Source organism: Corythoichthys intestinalis, chromosome 9 (assembly GCF_030265065.1).
Source record: "Corythoichthys intestinalis isolate RoL2023-P3 chromosome 9, ASM3026506v1, whole genome shotgun sequence".
NCBI classification, from domain to species: domain Eukaryota; kingdom Metazoa; phylum Chordata; class Actinopteri; order Syngnathiformes; family Syngnathidae; genus Corythoichthys; species Corythoichthys intestinalis.
The window spans coordinates 25,386,792-25,413,192 of NC_080403.1; the positions used below are offsets into that span (position 1 = coordinate 25,386,792).

A 26,401-nucleotide genomic window follows, 5' to 3' on the forward strand; every position below is an offset into this window, starting at 1 on the left:
TTCTTAAAGAAACTAGGTTAGATACTTTAAAGGAAATGACACCATAGTGTCAAATGTCTAACCAAATTTCCAGAAAGCAGAGGAATTTTTGAGACATTTTTGTCCCTTTTGAGGGGGATGATTTCTATAGTATCACTGGTCAACAAAAAATGGGGTGCTGAATTCGAACCGAAACAAGCGTTTTTCTATTCATATATATTTTTAAGAAATGTATATATCTTGAACTTAAAAAAATACCCCAGAGTTACAGTATGCAGCAAAATTCCTGTTAAATGCCATGTTTTAAACAACTGCAGACGCATGATGAGATCAACAATAGGCACAATGTGCTTAAAATAAGAAATAAGTCAACTGCGAATAACTCGAATAACTATGTAAAGGACTGAAAATTTATACTAGTTTCAGGTCAAAAATATATGATAAATCTTAAAAAAATACCACTAATATAACAGCATCAAACATGCCGAACACTAAAATTAAAGCATACAGAAAAAATTGATGGCAAATTTGGAATCCACCAAAGAATAGATGGAATCATTTAACTAATTGACAGTGATAGTTATCCAATCCGTTTGAACTGGGAGGATTGAACATCTACTGGTAAGTAATTTACTACTTTAAATTTACATTATAACCACACAAAAAGTCATGTAACAGAAAATATTAGCCAGTGTAATCAAAGACAAAAACGTGTCATAAGCAGGTGTGTGTGTATGCTTTGTGAGTGGTTCCGCATCATCACAAAGAAGACTCAAACAGCACAAAATTCCACAGTGAAGTTACCATATTTTATTTCTTTTAAGTGCCATTCATGCATATTGGGCAAGGAGAGGGCTTAGGTATGGGTTCAGGTGGTATTGACAATTCTAATAACACTTTACAGCACTAAACGAATACAAAGAGTAGCTGTGTCACCTCATCGGACAGCAAAAATAATAAATCGTGCAATTTAAAATTTAAAAAAAAGGGGGGAAACAGGAGGAAAACAAAAATGACAAAGACGAAAAAATAAAACAATGAAACACAAACCAAATATATATTATCAACACTGAAACACTGAATGTAGAAACATAGTACAGGTAAAAGGTAGTGTCACACACACCAAAAAAAAAAAAAAAAAAAGCCAATGCATTTTCATCACATATATACAATATAGATATATACATACTGTCACCCTCTGAACGGACGATAACAAAATATTCTTTCGCCTCCCTCGTCTATTTCGTGAACTCCCCCGGCCCCCAGAGAGAGGAAAAAAAGAGGGCGGGGTGTGATTGAAAAGACAAATATGTACAAAGCACGACGACACACCAGCACTGAAGGAAACGACCATTCATTGATGATGGCTGCTCTTGAAAAACAACTCCGACCGGGATTTTTTCTGTTTTTCCTCATTCAAAATGTTTTAAAATCTCCCAAATAATCTCTGCGGCAGGTAAAAACAACCTTTACATCCCGCTCCATTTTTTAAAATGTTTTTTTTTAATGTTTTTTTTTTTTTATCACTCTCTCACACGCAGTCTCTCAAGTAACAAAAGAAAGTGATCCAGTCATTTTTTCTTAACTTTGTCCCTTTTTTTTTAAAGCCACATCCAAGTTGTTTTCCATCTTCACCTGGAAGACTTGAAACAAACTTGACCTCCGTATACTTCTACAATCGGGATGGGCATAAGTGTCTATTGATTGGATTGGTTAGTCGTGGGTGCAAATTGGGAGTGCACTCATCACGTTGTCAGCTATGAGCTTGGCTACAAAAAAAAAAAAAAAGGGGAATTTCAATTTGCACACTTAGCACTTTAAAAAATGATTGTCAAAAACTGTACCCTTAAATGACAATTTCTGATTTCACTTTCCAGGGTTTAACCCTTTATAGGGCCCTCGTTTAACTCATTAAAAGCAATAGACAGCGCTAGACGCCCAATCCATTTTGGATGGGAGGGTTGGCAGTGATCATTCAATGTAAGATAAGCATTCACAGCAAGTCCTCACAGTTCAAGTGAATTAAGCATCTTTCATTGTCAATGGAAGACAATGAAATCACAATGAAATTAAGAAAGGGAAATAAAATAATCAATTTTAGAGTGTTATTAGGGCCCATAACCAGAGTGTATTTCTGCTTTTATTTTAATTAGACTAATTTAGTTTTTAATAAACATTTTAATAAATTAGTTTTTTTTTTCATTAAAAAATACATTTAAAAATTATGACGAACAAAACAAGTTCAAAATGAACTACGACCCGGATCCCGGGTCAATCACAAAAGATCTCATTAGTTTAGAAACATGAAAAGCACAACCGAACATGCCCTGTACTGGCTAACTCTGAACCTACAGGCAACAATAAGTCCCCGTAATTAATCAAATTAGAAACGAAAAAATGAAACAAATTCGAAAAAAATCGGGCTTTAAGGATTGATGCGTATACGTCCCAAGAATATACGACTACATTTAAATTGAAAGCTTCTTATGACTGTGTCATTACCTGCAATTAATATGAAAGAATCAGTAAGTGACAATTATTGGCCTGTCATAAACATTCATTCATGTTCAAGACAGGTGTCATATCATTATTATGACACTTGACATGTTTACATTGCCACTTAAATTCGGATTAAAAGCCTAACCGGAATAAAAATGATTCCTGTACACATCCCATTCTGAATATTGTAACCCAATCCAGTTTATTCCGATTAATATTCTTTTCCGAAAGAGAGGGATGGTTTATGACGATTGATAATCTGATTGACATGCATGAAAACACTTTATTCCAAAATTTTGGAACAAACTGTCCTGTGCTGGTCTGTATCTGAGGTGAACACATTGCTGGAGATATTAATTTATCTTAAAATTTTTGAAAGACTTGATAGTTGAAAAATAGGAAAAATACATGAAATAACACTAACATTTCATGTCATGTCAGTACCGCGTCCTCTTCTTCTTTAACTACTTTTTCCGTTATATTTGGTCATGCTGCCTTCACATGCTATGGGAAGATGAACATTGACGCATTGGTAATTACAAATACTTCCTGTACATGTGCTTTTTTTTTGTCATAGCTAAAACATACCAGACATGAAGTTCATTTTGGTTTGTTGCGTGTAAAAAAAAAAAAAAAAAACTGTTTTAGACCTACTAAATCATCCAACACAAGAAAATGCATCAAAATGCACACATTAAGCTTTTGTTTGTAATTACATTTTAGGTAACACTTGCTTAAAAAATAATGTTTTCATAGATGTGTACGCTATGTTGTTATGATGGCTTCAAAAAACGTGCCAATTGACAATAAATTGTAAATAAACTAAGCTTCTAACCATATTTACGACACTCATGAAAGCAGTATTAATCTGTACACTAGGCGTCTGACAAAATATCGAAATGGTGATATATCGTGATACTTTGTATCCCAAAAGGTTATCGATATGCTCCTGTCAAGAATCGAGATATCGTTTTATAAAGGTGTCAATGTCTAAAATAAAATAAAAATAAAAATGAACAAGTTGCTACCAAAATCTTCCATCATAATAGTGTCTCAGTTAACTAAGGCTGCCAGTGACGGTGCTCGACGTCCAATCCATTTAGACTGGTAACGTTCATTCATTCAAAACCAGAGCATTCACAGTCATTCGTTCCGATTTTCGGGACATTTACAGGTCACTTACTGTTCATTTTAAGACATTTACAGGTCATTTCCTGTTGAGTTTAAGTCACTGCCTATTCATTTGGGTGATTCTCAGGTCACTTCCTGTTCTGAAACTCGAAAATAAACAGGAGTGACCCATAAAATACCCGCAAATCAACAGGAAGTTACTGGAAATCAACAGGTAAATGAACTTAAATTACCCAAAATGACCTCATTGCCTGGTGTTGGCTGCCACTGACAGCCATAGACGTTCAATCTGTTTGAAGTGGGAGGGATGACAGCGAATGAACAAATGTTCATTCGCTGCCACCCACCCAGTTCAAATGGATTGGACGTCTACTAGTGATAAACTCATTCCAATTCACAGCAGAAGCTTGTTTTTCTGTTTATTAATTCTTTGTAGAATATACTAGAATGATTTCCTGACCAATGTATCGATAATCGTTGTGTCGCCATATCGTTAGATCATTGTTATCGTGAGCTTCGTAGCACAAATCGTATCATATCGTGAGGTACCAAGAGGTTCCCACTCTTACTGCACACGTTAAATAATTTGTTCTGACTGAATTTCTCATGCATAAACTAGCAAGTCCTAATATTTTTAGTGTCCATGAAAACAGTACATCCGATCATAATTTTAATCCGAATACTGTTCGGATTAAGGAAATTCTGACCATGTAAATGTATTCACTGTCATAAGAAGCATTCAAATAAAATGTAACCGAATATTCATGCAACATTTCTTTCCGATTTATCCACGAATAATGGAGAAGTAGCATTTTCAGTTTGTGTCCTCAACAAAAACAAAGCAGGCGACTTTTTGAAACCTCCCTTTGGGCGGTCAAAAAATAATATACTGTATTTATTGAGACATGGCGTCCACATACCGGTATTTTAAGTGGTCATCACATTTTGGGTCAGGTAGGCCACACTTGTATACCAAATGTTAATATTGTGGCCTACAAGACCTACAATGGGAAGTCCACAATTGTGGACACCAGATCTTTAGGGGGTTAATTTTTGTGATTCCTAAAAATAGTCACTTGTTAAAGGAATAGTTCAGCATATTGGAACCAAACATTTCATAAAACAAATCAATAAATTTCATGCGTGGCTAGTTAACTCCTATGGGAAATGTCTTTTTGTACACACAAAATGATATGTTGCGCAATTCCCAAAAGTGAAATCATGGCATAATGACCGATGAGTTCATTGATCAATGGTTAAAACTTCAGTGACGTGGAATCGATTGTTGCATTTGTTAAATGTCGTTTGCAGTGATTAAACATTTTTTTCTCAAGAAAGCTAATAATTGTTATTATATTAGCTCTTCAGAAAATGCAGTCACGTGCCCATCCCTAAAATAAAGCCACACCCAAATTGTCATTACAATGACACATATAACTAAGTGTTTAAGTATTTGCATGTGTTGCATTTTAATCACACGTCTAATATGGAAGTTTCCAGAACTGCCGATCACCCTGTTTTCTTTTTTTTTTTCTGTGCTTTTCCACAAAAAAATGTTCTGCTTACAGCAAAACTTTTAATCAAAATTAGAATTATAACTTAAGTGCCATTGCAAAATTATCTTTATTTCAACTTATTCGGTACCATTGACGGCAAATGTGTCAAATGGATTCAATGATTTGAGATTAGTTTTTATACTAGAAGATGTCCATTCCATTTAAAGTGGACATCCACTTCAAACAGATTTGACATCTATCGCCATCAAAGGCACTGGAACATGATCAAGCAATGCCAGGCATCCCAATGAAAATTAATTTGATGTCTATTATGGTCAGTGGCAGTGAATGAGTTAAGTTAGTTGAAATACGTGCATTAGCTCAATATATGTTGGGAAACATTGCTCGAAATTATTGAATAAAATGACATGGACGCAAATTTTCTCACACATTTCAAGACAAAATCAACATTTGGTATCCTGCTGCTGTCACACTCATCCTATTAACTTAAATTAAAATAAAAAAATAAACTTTTGCAACAATATGATGACTTTTTCACCATTAATTTTACCTTTTTATCCCCCATTTGTCCCAAACACTCATTTGCTTGGCTTTTATATCGTTAACAGGCCTACAGACCTTTTTTTTTTTTTTTTTTTTTAAACACCCTGTTCAAAATGCAAACATCACCTCCATCCACAAGGGGGCCCTCTTCCACCGTCGAGCGCGCAAATCACATGACTCCCAGAGGCGGCCTGCGTGTCTTTTACAAAAGAATAAAAAGATGAATAAAAAAGAGAGAGCTAAACTCATCCACGAGGCAGCTGACGCCAACACGAGAAGAAGAATCACAAGCTCAAATCACAGAACAGTGGTGGAGTGGCTAAAAGTGGAGCGAAACGGGTAGGGGGCATTTTTGGAAGGCCGCTGGTTAGGATGGTAAGGGAAAGGGATGCGGGCTTGATCCTGTCCTGGTAATATGATTGTCTTTTTCTGGTTATGAAAAAAAAAGGTCTCGGGGCAGCCCGTCTAATGTTCGCCCACCTTAAAAGGAGGAATCAAGGGGTGTGGGTGGGTCAGGGGGCATTCATTTCCTCCATTTTCTGCCCCTCCTGGGGCCTTTTTTAGCCCGGCCTGCTTTCCTCTGGCTTCCACCTCCTCCTGCCTCTTCTTTTGTTAGCAAAAAAAAAAAAAAACAACAACAAAAAAAATAAGAGGAGGAGGAGGCTACACAATGGAGTCCCAGTCGAAATCATCCTGGATGTCATCAGCCGCCATGCGATGCATCTGGAAGTTTCTGTTGGGCATCATGTGCTGCTGGTTCATCTGAGCGTGGTGTCCTGGGGACGGAGAAAAGAACATGAAGGCATTTGTTTGGTCATTAGCCATCAATATATCCTTCTGTCTATTCTCACTCACCAGTCATAGCGGGGCCAGCGCTGCTCATCGGGGGCATGTGAGGATACCCCGGGGGGCCCATCATGGACATGCTCTGTCTGGAGTCCATGTAGAGATTTCCTGACGAAAGAGAACCACAACAAATAAAACGTGTTAAACTTTTATTTGTAGTTGGACGTTAATGATCATGTTTCAGTGCCATTCAATGGCAGCCAATGAGTTAATGATGTTAACAGTGCAAAAACGTTTGAAGCGTATTGCGATATGATCCAATATGGCAAAGTCATACTACAAAACGCGTTGGGCAATGCTTCTCATACTGTTTTTATGTTTACAGATGAATGAAAAACCGTATTAAACTAATTCTGTTTCTTACAAGCTACTGCAAACAATTTTCAGGGATTATAGCGAGCTAGCTATAGCCATCCAGCTAGGCCTACATATTTGACGTTCATAACAACCGTGCGAAAATCTCTTTTAAATAATCGTAAGATTGTGATGATTGTACATATGTCTAGCGGGCCCAGTTCAATGAGGTGTCAAGTATTCATTGTCTATGGTTGCGGCTTGCTTAGAACGAGAACAACACTCATGTGGGACCTTGACTTTTGATACAATGGTGGCTTTGAGAGAAATTTATCGACAAAAAAATAAATGGATAACTACCGTATTTTTCGAACTATAGGTCGCACCTGAGTATAAGTCGCACTAGCCATAAAATGCCCAACGAAGAGAAAAAAAAACATAAGTCGCACCGGAGTATAAGTCGCATTTTCGAGGGGATAAAATCCAACACATAGAACAGATATGTCATCTTGAAGGGCAATTTAATATAAAAATACAACAGAGAACAACATGCTGAATAAGTGTACAGAATGATGTTACATGATGCATAAACAACGAAATGCGAATATACTGTCCTCACCAGGACGCTACGGGTCGGTCCTGGCTATACAGCGAGCTAAACTCCCAAATGACGATGCCGGACGTCCGTATAATTTGCTGAATCAATTTCGTCCTCGATACCAAACAGGTTCGCATCAATGTAAATAAATGATAATTAGGTGGTATTACAGCAATGACACAAACGGTTAGCATGCGTTCGCTAGCATTAGCACATCGTTCAAACAACCACACAACTGGCTCTAAGTGTCCGATCGCGGGTGGAAAACACACAGCAACAACAGAAAAGATGATCCACACAGGCGTTGCCTCTGTAGAGATATTTTACAAGCATAAACAATGAACGTAGGTTTGCAGCCGTCTCGCTCTCTCTCTCTCCCCACCCCCCACTCACTCAGAGACGCTGTGTAGCTATCCGTCCTCTTCTTCGAGTAAACAAGTGCGAGGGCGCCCCCACGTAGGCGTGAAAACACCACAAACTAAAAGCATGCATTTCAATATAAAAAAGTCAATAATACAATTGAACACACATTGCCAAAGGCAGAACGCGAACGTGGCCATAGCTATTAGGAGTTATTCCGATAACTATAGCATAAAGAACATGCTAACAAGTTTACCAAACCATCAGTGTCACTCCAAAACACCAAAATAACATGTGAAATGACATAATAATGTGTTAATAATTTCACACATAAGTCGCTCCAGCGTATAAGTCGCACCTGTGACTAAACTATGAAAAAACCTCAACTGGGACCGTGTGCTTTGGTCAGCATGCGCATCTTTCTTGGCACGCCAGACCCACTTAGAGTGTTTGTTGCCAAAAAGCTCAATCTTAATCAAGCTTTTTGGCAACAAACACTCTAAGTGGGTCTGGCGTGCCACGAAAGATGCGCATGCTGAAAGGCACCTCATACCCACTGTGAAGTATGGGGGGTGGGTCAGTGATGCTGTGGGGCTGTTTCGCTTCCAAAGACCCTGGAAACCTTGTTAGGGTGCATGGCATCATGAATGCTTTGAAATACCAGGACATTTTAAATCAAAATCTGTTGCCCTCTGCCCGAAAGCTGAAGATGGGTCGTCACTGGGTCTTTCAGCAAGACAATGACCCTAAACATATGGCCAAATCTACACAGAAATGGTTCACCAGACAAAAAAATCAAGCTCCTCCAATGGCCATCTCAGTCCCCAGATCTTGTTTTTTTGGCAAAAGGGGTTTGTACAAAGTATTAACACCAGGGGTGCTAATAATTGTGACACACATTATTTGATGTCAAATATTTTCTTCTTTATGTGGGTTTTTTTCCCCACTGAATGAATGCACTTGTATTGAAGGTTGGATTTTTCTCTTTTTTTCCATTAAGGTCCACTATTATTTGAATTAAAAAAAAAATAGAAGCTAAAAAACACATCTTTTTCAGGGTGCCAATAATTATGGAAGGCACTGTATACAGTATATATGGCGGAAAACACAAACAAGACTGAAAAGGCAGTTCCTGCTCTTGCACTCCTCTTTAAAAGAAACTGCTGTATTTTAAGCCAAAACAACTGTTGTGTTTGATAGAACAATATGTCTATATGCTGCCATAGCAGATTCATGGCACATTAAGCCCCCAAACTATTTCTAATTTGCCCGTTTTACCCTGGAAACCCCCGTTTACAGACGTCGCGCAACCGTTTTTGTTTCAACCCAGCCATGAAAACAAGATAAGTAATTATATTTATCATTCAAAATCTCTGTCATTTTTAGCTTAGAATCATTAAATGATGTCTAATATTTAAAAAAAATAAATAAATAAAAATAAAAAAAACGACTTAAAAAAAATTACTCACTCTCATATTTTAAACTTTTAAACAAATGACATCACATCGAAAAAAATAACATCTGTAAAAAAAAGTCGCTGATACCCGCATCTACCTAATAACTACCGCTAAATTGTATTTTTTTTGTTTCTGTCGCATTTTCTCTGATATGTTAGATGATAAATAATCGATTCAAACAAAGAAAAATGGGGGGGGGGGGTGTTTGAAAGTGTAAATATATGAAAAAGAAAATCTTGACCACTCCTTGATGTCTGGGATTTCTGCATCACAGCCCTTGTTATATTACCATGTTTCACCCATAAAATCCCTAAAAAAATCAAGCTGTGGCCATTCACAGCTGTGTCTTGACACTCAGTGATACATGCAACATGGAGTTTTTGGATCAAAAACAGGGAAGGACGCGATAATATTTTGTTAAAATCATGGCGTCTGTAATTCTGCTCTCGCCTCCAGATCGGGTTTTGCTGTTTAAACCCCACCCCCCAAAATGCCCTCCTGTCCAAAATATTTCTTCCTTCAGAAATTTGAGATTTTAAGCTTTCCAATGATGTATCACAAGTGCATATCTGACAATTTTGACATTTGGCCAAATTGGGGTCTCAGAGCAGAACTTCAAGTCACCTGAGTGTTTTCCACCATATATTGTATATATATTTTAAATAACATTTTAAATACACGTTTTGCACAGTGGCTCCCATTGATGGTGATAGATGAACCAAATCTGCTTTTAAAAGAACGGTTTTTCCATTGACATATTAATACTTACAACACTGAAACTAAGGAAAACGATCAACAACCTTCCTGTTATAACGGTTTTATTGTTATTTCATAACTCAACTCATTGGCTGCCATTGACGGCAATAGACGTCCAATTCGTTTACACTCGGAGGGGCTCGTTCGATTGCTGCCAGCTGCTCCCAGTAAAGATGCATTGGACGTTAATGTCCGTCAACGGCAGTGAATGAATTTGTTATGAATTAATTTAATTTTGGCGCTCATGGTAAATGGTGTTACACTTGTATAGCACTTTTCCACCTTTCAAGGCGCTCAAAGCTTTACACTACATCGCCATCCACCTACTGGTGACGCAGTACCAGGAGCAATGCGAGTTTATCAGGGCAGAGAATCGAACTCATAACCTCTGGGTTGGGGGACAACTACTCTACCACTGAGCCACGCCATCACATAATCCTTCCGCACAATTCCTGAAGGTGCCCTTATTGTAAAGTAGCATCCACCAGGGTACAAACAACACAAGCAAGCGCGACAGCTGCTGTAAACTCAACGTCGGTGTCGGGTATCAAACCTGTGCCGAGGTGCTGGCTGGGTTTGTTTGGGTGCATGGCCGCGTGGCAGACGGCCGGCGGCACCGTTCCCTGTGGCTGGATGACGCCGGTGCGGGCGAAGAACTGATTGATGGACGAGCACAGGTCGGCGATCTGCGTAGGCTCCAGCGACCAGTTGTTCAACTCTGCCTGTCTCATACTCTCTCGTAATCCTGAGAGCGGGAAAAAGATTATTTTAGCCACAGTTCTGTCTTTGAAAACTGCGTACTAATTCTATCCGAAGTCCAACCTTGGAAAGGTGACAGGTCCACATCTGCCCAGTTATAACTGCTGGCAATGCGGCAGCTTTCTTTCAGTGCGTCCAGATTAGGGTACCAGTCAGAAAGTAAACCTGCAAAAAACACCAACAGAATATCAAATATTTAACCTGTTGTTATCTAGCCTTAACAATTGTTTTCTGTAAGCATTTTAGGTTTAGTAACTTAAATCAAGAGTTTCATCTTCATCGACAGAAGGGGCTTTACAATTAAGTATTTTTTTGCAATTGCAAAAAATATATATATATCTATCTGCAACTGGAAGTTTCTAAAGTAAAAAACAATGGGAACAATATACTATATATTTTTTACAACTACATAGCAAAATGGAATGCAAACTAGGGCTGCTGCAAACAACCTTTTTGGTAGTCAACTACTCACTGATTATTTTCGCAATAAATTGACTAAATGGCTAATTTTTAAATCATATAACTTACTTTTATAGTACTCAGGGCTAAACGTTTCAGCAGTAAATGTGCTATGAAAGAAAAAAAATATGCGCTGAGAAAAAAGTTGGATTATGTGTGCAATATAACTATCATTTTTTTCCAAATCAAAAGCAGATGTTTGCAAATATCTTATTTTGATGAATTGCAAAGGTAACAATGGACAACATTTTGTAAATAAATCTGTTGTTAGTGGTCAGGCAGCTGTTGTTACCTAATATTTGGGTACGGAATCCGAAAGTGATTTCCTCTATCACGTAAATTCAATGTTTACCTTACCATGTTGTTACTAGATGCAGAAAATTAGCCGTATCCTATGTGGACACATGCAGTAATAGTGTTAAATAAACAATATTCATGCCTGTTTCTTACACATTTCATTGTATTCAATTTATATAAAATAATATAGTGGGTTCATTGTTTGTCATGATAAAAATGGGTATCCTACAGTTGCAAAATGTGACACAGAAAAACGGAGATCAGTTTTCATTTCACACCCAAAAATTAGTCAAAAAAAGTTGTTAGACCTAAGACAACAAAAACAGTTTTCACTGAATCAGTTTGCTTTCATAAAGAATTACAGAAATCAGATGATTTACTGTTAAGAGGTACAAAAAAGAACATTTGTAATATTTTTTACTTAACTGTGGTAGCCCTACGGGAACATGTCTTTAAATAGATTGCCAGCAATTTGTAATGTACTGTGCTGGCCAAATGTATTGGCACCCCTGCAATTCTGTCAGATGATGCTCAATTTCTCCCAGAAAAGGATTGCAATTACAAATGCTTTGGTAGTAAAATCTTCATTTATTTTACTTGCAATAAAAAAACACAAAAGAGAATGGGAAAAAAATCAAATCATTATCATTTTACACAAAAGTCCAAAAATGGGCTGGACAAAAGTATTGGCACCCTTTGAAAAATCATATGATGCTTATGTAATTTGTGTAATTGACAGCGCCTATTACTTACCTGTGGCACATAACAGGTGGTGGCAATAACTAAATCACGCTTGCAGCCAGTTAAAATGGATTAAATTTGACTCAACCTCTGTCCTGTCTCCTTGTGTGTACCACATTTAGCATGGCGAAAAGAAGGCCAAAGAACTGCCTGAGGACTTGAGAAGCAAAATTGTGAGGAAGCATGGGCAATCTCAAGGTTACCAGGCCATCGCCAAAGATCTTAATGTTCCTGTGTCTATCGTGCGCAGTGTCACCAATAAGTGCAAAGCCCATGGCACTGTGGCTAACCTCCCTAGATGTGGACGGTAAAGAAAAATTGACGAGAGATTTCAACGAAAGATGTGCGGATGGTGGATAAAGAACCTCGACTAACATCCAAACAAGTTCAGGGTGTCCTGCAGTCCGAGGGCACAACAGTGTCAATCCGTACTATCCGTTGGCGTCTGAATGAAAAGGGAGTCTATGGTAGGATACCCAGGTAGACCACATTTCTGACCCAGAGACATAAAAAAAAGCTAGGCTGGAGTTTGCCAAAACGTACATGGAAGAATATTCTCTAGTCAGATAAGACAAAAGTCGAGCTTTTTGGGGAAAAGGTATCAACATAGAGTTTACAGGGGAAAAAAACGAGGCCTTCAGATAAAATAACATGGTCCCCACAGTCAAACATGGTGAGTTCCCTGATGTTTTGGGGTTGCTTTGCTACCTCTGGCACTGGACTGCTTGACCACGTGCATGGTGTTATGAAGTCTGAAGACTACCAACAAATTTTGCCACATAATGTAGGGCCCAGTGTGAGCAAGCTGGGTCTCCCTCAGAGGTCATGGGTCTTCCAGCAGGACAATGACCCAAAAAACACTAGAAAATGGTTTGAGAGAAAGCACTAGAGACTTCTAAAGTGGCCAGCAATGATTTCAGACCGGAATCCCATAGAACACCTGTGGAGAGATCTGAAAATGGCAGTTTGGAGAAGACACCTTCAAATCTCAGAGACCTGGAGCAGTTGGCCAAAGAACAGTGGTCTAAAATTCCAGCAGAGCATTGTAAGAAACTCATTGACGGATACCGGAAGTGGTTATTTGCAGTTATTTCGTCTAAACCAGTGGTTCTTAACCTTGCTAAAGGTACCGAACCCCACTAGTTTCACATGTGGATTACCCGAACTCTTCGGAATTGGATAATAAAAAAATTTTTTTTTTAAATTCAAAAGCGACATATCGAAGCTAGCAAGCTAATAATTTAGCAAATTCCCGTTTAAAATTCTTCTCATTTTAAAAGCATGTTGTATAAACAGGTCAAAATTTGAGACCACGCTGCCCATTGGTCTGTTTTCCCTCTTTCCAAGTGCGAGTCAACCTTCCACTAAGCAAACCAGTTCCTCCTCCCATCAAATCGAGGACTAGAAGTTAAAAGAAATGTAAATTGGGAGCAAACCAGTCCAAAATCTGGTCCAAAAAGCCCCTTTGTGTCGATTTAATCAGCGCACGAAAATAGGGCTCTGCGTTTCTTTAACTTTGCTGAACCCCTTAGACTTAGACTTACTGATGGAACCCAGGTTAAGAACCACTGGTCTAAAGGTTTTATTTATATTATATTTATATTTATATTAATATATAAATATATATAATAAAATTAATATTATATTAATATTAAAAAAAAAAAAAATTCATTCTGTTTTGTGTTTTTATTCATTGCAAGCAAAATAAATGAAGATATTACTACCAAAGCATTTGTAATTGCAATCATTTTCTGGGAGAAATCAAGCATTAACTGACAGAATTGCAGGGGTGCCAAAACGTGTTTTTTTTTTTTTTTTTTTGTAGAAATGATTCATGAAAATGGAAAAACATTTTTATTTTAGACATAAACTCTCTAATATTTGGGTGGGAGGTGATTTAATACTTTTAATAAATGTTGAGAGGTATACTGTAATATGTGCAGATATTTCTCTCCATTAATTAAAATTTATGCAAAGTGTCCATTAGGAGGCGCCAGTCAACTGTGCAAATACTTCGAAGGCCGCTGCTTGGCTTTGTTCTCCCATCAGATAAATCACTCTATGATTTATTGTTTAACACCTCGACTGCCTTTTCCGCGCTTAGCAACTACAAACGAGATGCAAAATCAATTTTGGCTGCGTGCGCGTGTGATGAACTGAAACAAGGTTTCAAGACGGGGTTTACCTGGATTGCAGCCCATCTGCTGCTGGGCGGGATGCGGCTGGTGGGAGAGGCTCTGATGCTGTTGCGGGTGTTGGCCGTGTTGCGCGTGTTGGGCGGGATGCGGCGTGTGCTGCTGAGGGTGCTGCTGCGGGTGTTGCTGAGGGTGCTGCTGCGGGTGTTGCTGCGGGTGCTGTCCGTGCTGCGGGTGGGGGCCGTGCTGCGGGTGCTGGTTGTGGGAGCCGGCATGCGGTGGGAGGTGCTGCGCGTGCGGGGAGCCGTGTCCGGGGTGGGCTTGGGCCGGGTGGGAGAGGGGCACCTGGCCGCTGTTGTTGGAGTGGCTGTTGGGCTGGTTGTTGGACAGGTTATTCTGCGTGTTGATGGCACCTCCGGGAGAGTGCTGATAGGAGCAGGATGTGTGGGTCTGCTGCGACGCGTCTGATGGGATTCCCATCAAACCTGTCAAGTTGGAAAAGTGGGAAATGCATAAAACAAAGGCACACATAAAAAGTATTTACATAATACCGTATTTTTCGGACTACAAGTCACACCTGAGTATAAGTCGCACCAGCCATAAAATGCCCAACAAAGAGAAAAAAAAAACATATAAGTCGCACCGGAGTATGAGTCACATTTTTGGGGGAAATTTACTTAATAAAATCCAACACATAGAAAAGATATTTCATCTTGAAATGCAATTTAATATAAAATTAGAGATGTCCCGATCGCCGATCGATCGGTCCGATCACGTCATTTTCAAAATATCGGGATCGGCAAAAAAATATCGGCCATGCCTTTTTTTAATATATATATATATATATATATATATATATATATATATATATATATGTATATGTTTTTTAATTAAATCGTTTTCTAATTGTATTTAACGTTACAGACATAATATGTTACACTCATCCAGTCTTTAGTTTAGGTTTAAGGTAGTGATATCAAATTTATCCCAATAACGGCGATAATTAATATTTCTAAAAATGTATCACGTTAAAATATTTAACGCAATTAATGCATGCGTTGCACAAGCCGCTCACGCATTGTCGAGCTCAATCTGTAATGGCACTGTTTCTTCTATATAGAGAGATAAAAGGCTGCATAAAATGAGTAGAGTAAATTTTGCCAGCCTTTGGAGCCTTTTTTAATTGGCTAAAGCCTTACAATCCCTCTCCCTACGATTAAAAATATCATGGGAAGCAATGTGGGGAAGCAAGAAAGCAATTGATCTTTTTCTTAACACCTTATGTTATTTCCCAACGCAGAGAAGATATATCAATTGGTAGGACTGCGCACAGTCATAGTTCCACTTCCCATCATGCATTGGGGCATGGCTACAGTATCATTTACTGAAAGCTCAACAAATACACTAGATGGCAATATTTAGTCACAATATACAAAGTCACAAGTCTTTCTATCCGTGGACCCCTCTCACAGAAAAAATGTTAATAATGTAAATGCCATCTTGAGGATTTATTGTTATAATAGACAAATACAGTACTTATGTACTGTATGTTGAATGTATATACTGTATTCGTCCGAGTTTTATTCATTTTTTTCTTAATGCATTGCCAAAATGTATATGATCGGGAAAAATTATCGGGAATGATTGGAATTGAATCGGGAGCAAAAAAAAGCAATCGGATCGGGAAATATCGGGATCGGCAGATACTCAAACTAAAACGATCAGGATCGGATCGGGAGCAAAAAAACATGATCGGAACAACCCTAATAAAAATAAAATAGAGAACAACATGCTGAATAAGTGTACAGTGCATGAACAACGAAATGTGAATATACTGTCCTCACCAGGACGCTACGGCTTGGTCCTGGCTATACAGCGAGCTAAACTCCCAAATGACGATGCTGGACGTCCGTATAATTTTACTGAATCAATTTTGTCCTCGATACCAAACAGGTTCGCATCAACGTAAATAAATGATGATTGGGTGGTATGACAGCAATGACACAAACAGTTAGCATGCGTTCGCTAGCATTTGCACATCGTTCAAACAACCACACAACTGGCTCTGAGTGTCGATCGTGGGTGAAAAACACAACAACAACAACAGAAAACATGATACACACAGCCGTTGCCTCTGTAGAGATATTTTACATGCATAAACAACAAACGTATGTTCGCAGCCGTGTTTCTCTCTCGCTAACTCGCCCACTCACTCAAAGCTGCGTAGCTGTCCGTCTTCTTCTGGCGTGTGAGCGCTCTTCTTCACGTAAACAAATGCGACTGCGCCCCCACGTGGGCGTGAAAGTGCCACAAACTAAAAGCATGCATTTCAATATAAAAAAGTCAATAATACAATTGAACACACATTGCCAAAGGCAGAACGCGAACGTGGCCATAGCTATTAAAGGGGATGTAGCGCCCTGGGAAAATTGTGATATTCCATCATTTATCCATAAACGCATGCCTTTTGTATTCATATCATGCCACTTCGTGTAATTACACACAAGAAAATGAGAGAAATTTGGCTCGATTGTCAAGCTAAAACGACCGGCGCCCGAGATCTGGCAGATTGTGTGCGTGACGTCACGTCAAGTGAAGAGAGTGCCACCGGCCACTAGGGGGGCAGCGCCTGTCTGCATCAATATAATTCCTTCTAGTGTGGGGAGAATTAGGGGTGTTTTGAGCTGTTTATGCTGATGCATTGTGTTCGTCCTGCACATATTCCAGGTTCCCTCATGAAGAAACACCGCTCGTTGTCAATAAAAGAGAATTCAGAGTTGGCAGTGAGGGCTGTTTCTTCAACAAGAAAAAGGCTCAGTGCTTTAATACTGAATGGCGGCGATGATGGCAGACAATTTCGTTTCTAGTTTCAGCGACGAATCCGACGTAGAAGGACGTAACGAATGTTCATCTAATGGTGACGAGGAGAGTTGCAAAGCTTTAATCGGTGTTATAGGTGACCAATTTGAGCCCAAACGAACGCCAATGCAGCGTAATGAAACGGTCATTGAGGGGAGCAATGACACTGATGAAACATCGGCAGCAGATCGTGTGGGAAACACCAATGATTTGTTTAGCATTTCTTTTTGTGAAGCTGATACACCGTGACTGCAAAATAAAGGAATGCATAGAATAATTATAATTTATTGCGCTATCATAGCTTTTCGCTCTGCCAACAGACACAAATATGAACGGGATCAGAGGATTTGTTCTATATATTTTACGAACGATCATTTATACATGTGTCGAGTCCTGTATCCAAAGGCGTGACATTTTTTTTTATTAATTATAAAAGAGTACTCACTCTGGCCATTTCAAGCTTGGCTGCTCCCTTCTTTGCGTAGCTTTAGCCTCCTTTAGCAGTCATCGTCTCTCTCTTGATATCTCGGGACATTTAGGTGGCTGTGCATCTATGGTCGGCACCGCATCTCCTTTGAGCAGCAATCTTTTAGCAAAACCCGATTTCTCTTGTCCATAGTTCGAGAAGCTTTCAGTTGGAAAATGCGCACCACAGAAAAGCGTGCCGGAGGCTGTGTCTAGAAAATTAGCCCTCTTTGCACGGACGAACTTTACCCATTTTCTGTGTAGTCCAGCTTTTTTTTTCGCGTTCAGGAACTCATGGATACTATATTCCGATAAACAACTATTTGTACACCACATAGCACAGCAGTTTTGAACCATTGTTGTGATGTTTTGGTCAAACAAACCCCAACGCTACTCTCTCGTCGTTAAAAAACAATGGCACCTAGCTCCGCCTCGACTTTCAATCACTTGTCGTGACGTCGCCGCCCCATTCGGCTGTTTCCGGAACACTTTCGGTAGTGTTCGTCATTTTCGATCTATTTTCGATAATTGCTCATTAATGTGATTGATTTTTTTGTTAACTTTATCAATATTTGTTATCTTGGCGCATAACGGTTCTATTGATGTCTCACACCCCCTTTGCCGAAACATCCCCTTTAAGGGTTATTCAGATAACTACAGCATAAAGAACATGCTAACAAGTTTACCAAACCATCAGTGTCACTCCAAAAGACCAGAAAAACATGTGAAATGATATCATAATGTGTTAATAATTTCACACATAAGTCGCTCCTGAGTATAAGTCGCACCCCCAGCCAAACTATGAAAAAAACTGTGACTTATAGTCCGAAAAATACAGTAGTATCAATTTGAAACACTGCCTTTTGTGGTAGTTTATATTAGAGATGTCCCGATCTGATATTTGGATCGGATCGGACGCGGATATGGGCGAAAAAATGCGCATTGGTATCGGATCGGCCAACACGGAAAAATTCCGATCCAAATTTCCGATCCAGTTTTTTTTAAAATCCGGTCCGGGTTTTCCAGCACACCGCTTTACATAATCCATTCCAGTTTTTGCTTCGGTTTCCCTAAAATCCGGTCCGCATTTTACGGCACGCCTTCAACACACTAAATTTACATTACCGTCTCCCAATTTACCGAGAGACTTTATCGGTAAAAATGTCACCTGTGTGGGATCATTTCACCTTAAAGGACGACAAAGACGAAGAGGCAGAGTGCAACATATGCCACAATAAAGTCAAGTGTGGTGGTAAAGCTGTAAGAAGTTTTAATACAACCAACCTAATCAAGCATTTAGCGAAATACCACCACAAACAATATGAGGAGTATGCTAAGAAAACCGAAGACAAAAAGAAAGGTCCTACGCAACTAACACTGGCAGAAACTTTTGCTAAGCGTGAGAAACTGGCACTCGACAGTCCCAAAGCCAAGGGAATAACAAGAGTCATTGCCGAAAAATTCATTCTGGATGACGAGCCATTATCTCTCGCGAGTAAAGACGCACCATCCAACACTTAGAACCAAAGTACAACATGCCCAGCCGTCATTACATCCTTGAACGATTCGGCCGTGGAAGATTCGAGAATGATTCACAAACATCCAAATTCCGATTATTGAAATATGTCAAGTAAAGAGGAACTAATACACAGCGCGGTCTTCGGGACGCAATGGAAACGGACCGCATTGCGTCCCGAAAGTAAACATAATGCTTGTCATAGACCCGGGTAATGCCAATGCTCAACTCACGGCTTTAGCTCAACTCATGCCGCTGGATAAAAACACAAGAATACCTGACTGCTGCTGACAGCCACTACAAATTACGTCAACGTCGTTTTACTGGAGATATTAGATATCATATGTATATAGAACTAGATGCAAAATGACAGACTCGACGGCGTCAGCAACACTAAAGTATGGAAAACTAATGCGTTAGTAAACGGCCGCCATCTTAAAGCAGGAGACTTCCCTAGTAGGGTGTTGTGAACCTTCCAAGCGAACCTAATTAACTTTTTATCTAAAATACTCCGAAATCGGCAAAATCTTGACTTGAATCTATCTTCAAAACAGTTTTAAAACTTTCACATGTCGAAAGTAGACAGAAGGGAAATTATGGAATAACGGGAGCAATTTTAACAACTTTAACAGTTGATTCGCAAAATTAAATTAATTGAATGTAGTTTAAAGCTGCTGATACAGAATGGGGACTTGAGTATTTTATTTACTGTTTTAATGTTAACTTGATACTGAAATAGTCGTTTATTTAAACCTAAGAGGCTTTTTTTTTTTTTACAATTTTTGTAACTAATGCACGAAACATTAAAAGCATCTAATAGCTTGGGGGATTTGTGGGATTTTCCACTGAGATTGTTTGTGTGTTTTGCTTTTTTAAGACAGTTTACAATATTATTTGCACGTTTTAGTGACTGACTATGCCATTTCTGTTTGTTATTTATAACGTTTTGGGTTTGTCAGTGAATAAACAGGTCAGTTTCTTGTTACCAACCGTTGTGTGTTATTCAGACTCACCAAATTCAGCTGGCTAGTTGTTATCAAGAGTACTAAAACCTTTTTCAACATGAGTCTGACAACTAAGTAAGGAGGCTAAATAACCTTAAACTTTAACACATGCTCAGATAGGTCGGTATCGGTCAGTATCGGTATCGGATCGGAAGTGCAAAACAATATCGGTATCGGATCGGAAGTGCAAAAACCTGGATCGGGACATCCCTAGTATATTTTGTGTTGAGCATTCAAAAATAAAATTGAACAGAGAATGGTTTGAAAGAATGGTAATACATTAAATTAGAAATAGCCATTATAGAATAGAAGCATAATTGAATACACATGCTCTAGATGGCTGGAAATAGTGTTACAAACAAAGCCCTCATGGCTAACTGAATTTATTTGATAGAAAAATATTTTTAAAGGATTCGCTGCCCTTGATGGAAATAGACGCCCAATCCCTTTGACTGGGGGGGCTTATGGTGATCGTTCATCAATTGAATTACTGAGAGCACGAGTGGACTAACTCAAAATTTCCCCCAGTTTTAACTAATTTGCTGCTATTGACATCAATAGACACTCCATTTTGACTGGATTACCAGCATCAATAGCAGTAAATGAGGAGTTAATGGGCACAATGAGAAATTGTGTATATTTTTGTCACAAAATCTACAACATATCTTTTTTGTATAATCATACTCGGAAGAGCAACTACCCAGTGTCCATCCTTAAAAATTTACTTTGATTGTAGTTTTGATTCCAATACTTTGGGTTTTGTTATTCTCATTGTTAAGGCAGACTCTTGTATTGGCTCTGATTAGATTGCGCCTGCCTACCTAATGTTGCGGCTGTGGAGGGTACATTCTCCCTGGCAAATTAATTGAGCGTGAAAACAATTTGTTGCGGCTCTGCCGGTGACTGACGGCAGATTAAGTGTTCTGTCAATAAAATTGCAGAAAGTGGTGACAAATGACGCAAAACGAGAGCATTTCCCAGACACTCTGATGTCCTCGTGTTTCTCCTGCGCTCACCGGACGATCAGCTGTCCAAAGATAGCATGGCAGAAGGATTGGGGAAAAAGCAGGAAATCACATTTAATAAGCTACACGATGACCTGCCTTTGTTTTACCTGAGTTTGGAAAAGCTCGTCAAGGACATGAACAGGTCTTTGGGTGGATTTCACTCCACATTATTGAAATTAAACGTATGTAAATTTAATCTTTTATACATTTCCCCTAATCATCCTAGTTACCGTTACTCATTTTTTAGAGCTGAAACGATTACTCGGACAATTCGAGTAACTCAATTTTAAAAATTGATCGAGGAATTATCTCCGACTCGAGGAATCGTAAATTTTGACAGCTCTAAGCATGACATTTTGCCTGGACTACTTTCAATGCGGCACAATGCACTGACATCACGTGAGTGGAAGAAGAGAGAGGCAGCGAACATATTTGATTTAAACCATGCATCAATACAGAGTTAACGAAGAAGAAGCCAACGAAAGCGAAGAGAAAGGCACCAAGAAAAAGCAGAAATTGTCAAAAGTGTGGGAGCTTGGAGTGGGAACCTCTTGGAACCTCACGATACGATTTGCGATACAAAGCTCATGATAACGATGATCTGACGATATAGCGATACAAAGATTATCGATACATTGGTCATAAAATCATTCTAGGATATTCTACAAACAACTAATAAACAGAAAAAACAAGCTTCTGCTGTGAACTGGATTGATTTTACCACTAGTAGACGTCCAATCCATTCGAACTGGGAGGGTGGCAGCCATCCCTCCCACTTCAAACGGACTAAACGTCTATGGCCAGTAGAGGCAGCCAATACCAGGCAATTAGGTAATTTTGGGGCATTTAAGGTAATTTACCTGCTAATTTTCAGTTACTTCCTGTCAATTATGAGGTATTTTACGGGTCATTTCCTGTTTATTTTGAGTTAGAGAACAGGAAGTGGCCTGGGAATCACCCAAATGAATAGGCAGTGACTCAAACACAGCAGTCAATGACCTGTAAATGCCCTAAAATGAACAACAAGTTTAGGGCTGCAGCTATCAATTATTTTAGTAGTCGATTAATCGCTAAACTAGTTAGTTCGAATAATCGAGTAATCGGATGAGGAACACGAAAAATTAAAATACCTGAGCTGAGCCTCAAACGATACAAAAATAAATAAGGATCTATGTACAAAAAAAAAACAACAATCGGCTAAATTACATAGCAAAAGTCTGGTAGCTTAAATGCTATAAAACACGAACGTTTTATTTTTACAATGCTCTCAACTAGAGATGTCCCGATCGATCGGATGCCTATCGATCGGATGCCGATCAATCGGGTCCGATCACGTCATTTTCAAAGTATCGGAATCGGCAAAAAAATATTGGCTATGCCTATCGTTTTCTAATTGTATTTAACGTTACAGACATAATATGTTACACTCATCCAGAGTCTTTAGTTTAGGCTTAAGGTAAGGTTATCAAATTTATCCCGATAAAGGCGATAATAAGTTTTTTTTTAAATGTATCACGTTAAAATATGTAACGCAATTAATGCATGCGTTGCACGACCCACTCACGCACTGTCGCGCTCAATCTGTAATGGCACCATTTTACCTATATAGAGATATCTCTATATAGGTATAAAGGCAGCGTAAAATGAGTAGAGTGAATTTTGGCAGCCTTTGGAGGCTTATTTTAATTGGCTAGAGCCTTACAATCCCCCTCCCTACGATTAGAAATATCATGGGAAGCAATGTAGGGAAGCAAGGTAGCAATTGATCTTTTTCTTAACACCTAATTTTATTTTCCAACGCAGAGAAGATATATCAATTGGTAGCACTACGCACAGTCATGGTTCCACTTCCCATCATGCATTGGGGCATGGCTACAGTATCATTTACTGAAAGCTCAACAAATACATTAGATGGCAATATTTAGTCACAATATACAAAGTCACAAGTCTTTCTATCTGTGGATCCCTCTCACAGAAAGAATGTTAATAATGTAAATGCCATCTTGAGGATTTATTGTCATAATAAACAAATACAGTACTTACTGTATGTACTGTATGGTGAATGTATATATTCGTCCGAGTTTGATTCATTTTTTTCTTAATGCATTGCCAAAATGTATATGATCGGGAAAAATTATCGGGAATGATTGGAATGGAATCGGGAGCAAAAAAAAAGCAATCGGATCGGGAAATATCGGGATCGGCAGATACTCAAACTAAAACGATCAGGATCGGATCGGGAGCAAAAAAACATGATCGGAACAACCCTACTCTTAACAAATGGTTCAGACAGATATTCCCACCGGAAAAAGAAAACAACTAAATATACCTATACTTATAACTGAATTACGAATACATTAAAAAAACATTAGAGCAAACAAAAACTTGGCTTATGTTGGTCTTAACATGGAGCAGCTGGATTCAGCCATGTGAATTGAGGCAGACTAGAGGGCAGTGTATCCACCCAAATAAAATAAAAAAATGAATGCAAACACTTTCAAAATAAACAATTACAATGCCACTTTAATTAAACGAATACTCGAAGCAACAAAATTTAATTCGAATCTTTTTTTCTGATCGGATACTCGAGTTAATCGATTAATCGTTGCAGCACTAAGCAAGTTACCTGTAAATGCCCTGAAAATCGGACAGAATGACTGTGAACGCTCTGATTTCGAAAGAACGAACGTTCCCAGTCTAAATGGATTGGGCGTCGAGCTCCGTCAATGCAGCCTTAAAGTTAACTGAGACACTATTATGGTGGAAGATTTTGGTAGCAACTTGCTGGTTTATTTTTATGTTTTTTTTTTTTTTTTGCTTTTTTTTTTTTTTTTGACATTGACACCGTTTTAAAACAATATCTCGATTCTTGGCAGGAGCATATCGATAACCTTTTGGGATACAAAGTATCACGATATATCACCATTTCGATATTTTGTCACACCCCTAGTGGGAGCATTTCAAGCTGGAGACCAAGGCGAACATTGTTTCATTATTCACTGTAAGAGAGCGGTTGCATAACACTACCCCCGCCAGACCCCGCCGACGCTTCCGCACCCCCGGCTGGACCGAAGGCAACCTGTTTACTCCGAGAGCGGAGGAGCGGAGGAGCGATACTCAGGACAAGGTATAATTAAGTTAACATAACGCTAATAAATAAACTGTCAATTTAATCTCAGTAGTCATTGATGGATAAAACACCAAGTAGCAATGGTGCCTAATGTGCTCCAATACAGCAGGTACCATACATTTATTTTGAACACTGCAAAAACAATTAGGACTTAAGACGTATTTTTTATTTATTTATTTTTTTAATAAGATCTTAGGTTTTTTGAGTGAAAGCAGTGAATTTGTTGTTTATTTTCCTAGTCACTTCTGAGATAGGTCTGTCGCGATAACAAATTTTAGGAGGCGATATATGTCTCAAATTATTGCCGATATGCGATATTATTGCCTGTCCCCCCCCCCCCCCCCCCCCCCCCCAACCTATTCAACCACGAGTAGCGACAATACATCCTAATAAATGGTAAATGGACTGTACTTATACAGTATAGCGCATTTATCTGCATGGTTACCATCACCTATTCAAATGCAATAAATTTCTATTCTTAAATAAAACACAAAATATTAGGGCTGCAGCTATCGATTATTTTAGTAGTTGATTAATCGATGAACTAGTTAGTTCGAATAACCGAGTAATCGGATAAGGAACATGAAAAGTTAAAATACCTGAGCTCAGCCTCACACGGTATTAAAAATAAATAAATGAGGATCAATGTACAACAAAAGAACAATTGACTTACTTACATAGCAAAAGTCTGCTAGCTTAAATGCTATAAAATGCTGGGGGTTTTTTCTGTCCAATGCTGTTAACAAATGGTTCAGACTTGTATTCCCCCCCCAAAAAACGGCTAAATATAGGTGTACATATACTGGACTGTCTCAGAAAATTAGAATACACAATATTCTAATTTTTTGAGACAGTCCTGTGTATATATACAGGACTGTCTCAGGAAATTAGAATACACAATATTCTAATTTCCTGAGACAGTCAGGAAATTAGAATATTGTGTATTCTAATTTCCTGAGACAGTCCTGTATATATACACAGGACTGTCTCAAAAAATTAGAATATTGTGTATTCTAATTTCCTGAGACAGTCCAGTATACTAAATTGCGAATACATTAAAAAACATTAGCCCAAACAAAAACTTAGCTTACGTTGGTCTTAACAGGATGCAGTTGGATTCAGCCATGTGAAATGAGGCAGATCAGAGGGCAATGTATCCACCCTTCTCAATAAACTAAATGTAAAGACTTTTACATGTAATGTAAAGACCACTTAATTAAATGAATACTCGAAGCAACAAAATGTAATCCGAATATTTTTTTCAAATCGAATACTCAAGCTAATCGATTAATCGTTGCAGCACAAAAAAATATATTAAAAATTATTAAATATTAAATAAAACACAATGCATAATGAGTCATTTTAAAGTTAGTTAAGTGCACAATATGAAATAGAGAAACACAATGTCATTTTTGTTGTCTGCCAATTAGAGCCTATTACAAGTGTTAATTTAATCCAAAATGACTGTCATCTTGTCCTGCATAGTGCGCATGCAACAAATTTAAAGCCAAATGATTATCATTTATTACATCATCATATCATTGCCAATCAGATTTTTCATAATGGGTGTCATTTTAAAAATGTATTCTTAGTGTAGAATCTGAAGTAGGGGTGGGAATCGAAATCCGATTCCAATTCGGAACCGGTTCCGAGTGTTTCGAGGCCTCGACATCACAATGAAAAAGCCTTAACGATCCCTTTAACGATTCCTAAAGACGCGTATTGCGTCGTGACGTGTCTTGTTGTCCAGATGCATCAAACTAGCATGGCGCCAAGAACCACTCGCTCCAAAGTTTGACTACACCAGGAAAGAGTGTGAAAATGAAAGGTTACGAAGGGTAAGCACGAGCATTGCAGCCATAAACATAACAATGACAGCACGTAGGTTCAAACGCTTGAAAGTGTGTCTTCACTTCACGAGGAAAAATTACAACAAAGCGACTTGCAATCATTGCCAGGTGGAGATAACTACATCGGGAGGGAATACGACTGCGCTGCTCTCTCCTCACAGAGAGGCTAAGGCTCAGTCCTGGCTATACAGCTAGCTAA

General features: G+C 38.6%; 1 protein-coding gene across 2 annotated transcripts in view; it reads right to left on the minus strand.

Annotated features, from left to right (window-relative positions):
• Window positions 1-766: 766 nt before the first annotated feature.
• foxj3 (forkhead box J3) overlaps window positions 767-26,401 on the minus strand; it is a 226,621-nt gene continuing 200,986 nt past the window's right edge. For both annotated transcript variants that reach the window (XM_057845438.1, XM_057845439.1), the window contains 5 exons: window positions 14,422-14,856; window positions 10,803-10,904; window positions 10,534-10,725; window positions 6,525-6,623; window positions 767-6,445 (listed from right to left, as the gene is read on the minus strand). In XM_057845438.1, the coding sequence (XP_057701421.1) occupies window positions 6,333-6,445; window positions 6,525-6,623; window positions 10,534-10,725; window positions 10,803-10,904; window positions 14,422-14,856 (941 nt within the window). In that variant the 3' untranslated portion in view covers window positions 767-6,332. The remainder of the gene's footprint in view (window positions 6,446-6,524; window positions 6,624-10,533; window positions 10,726-10,802; window positions 10,905-14,421; window positions 14,857-26,401) is intronic.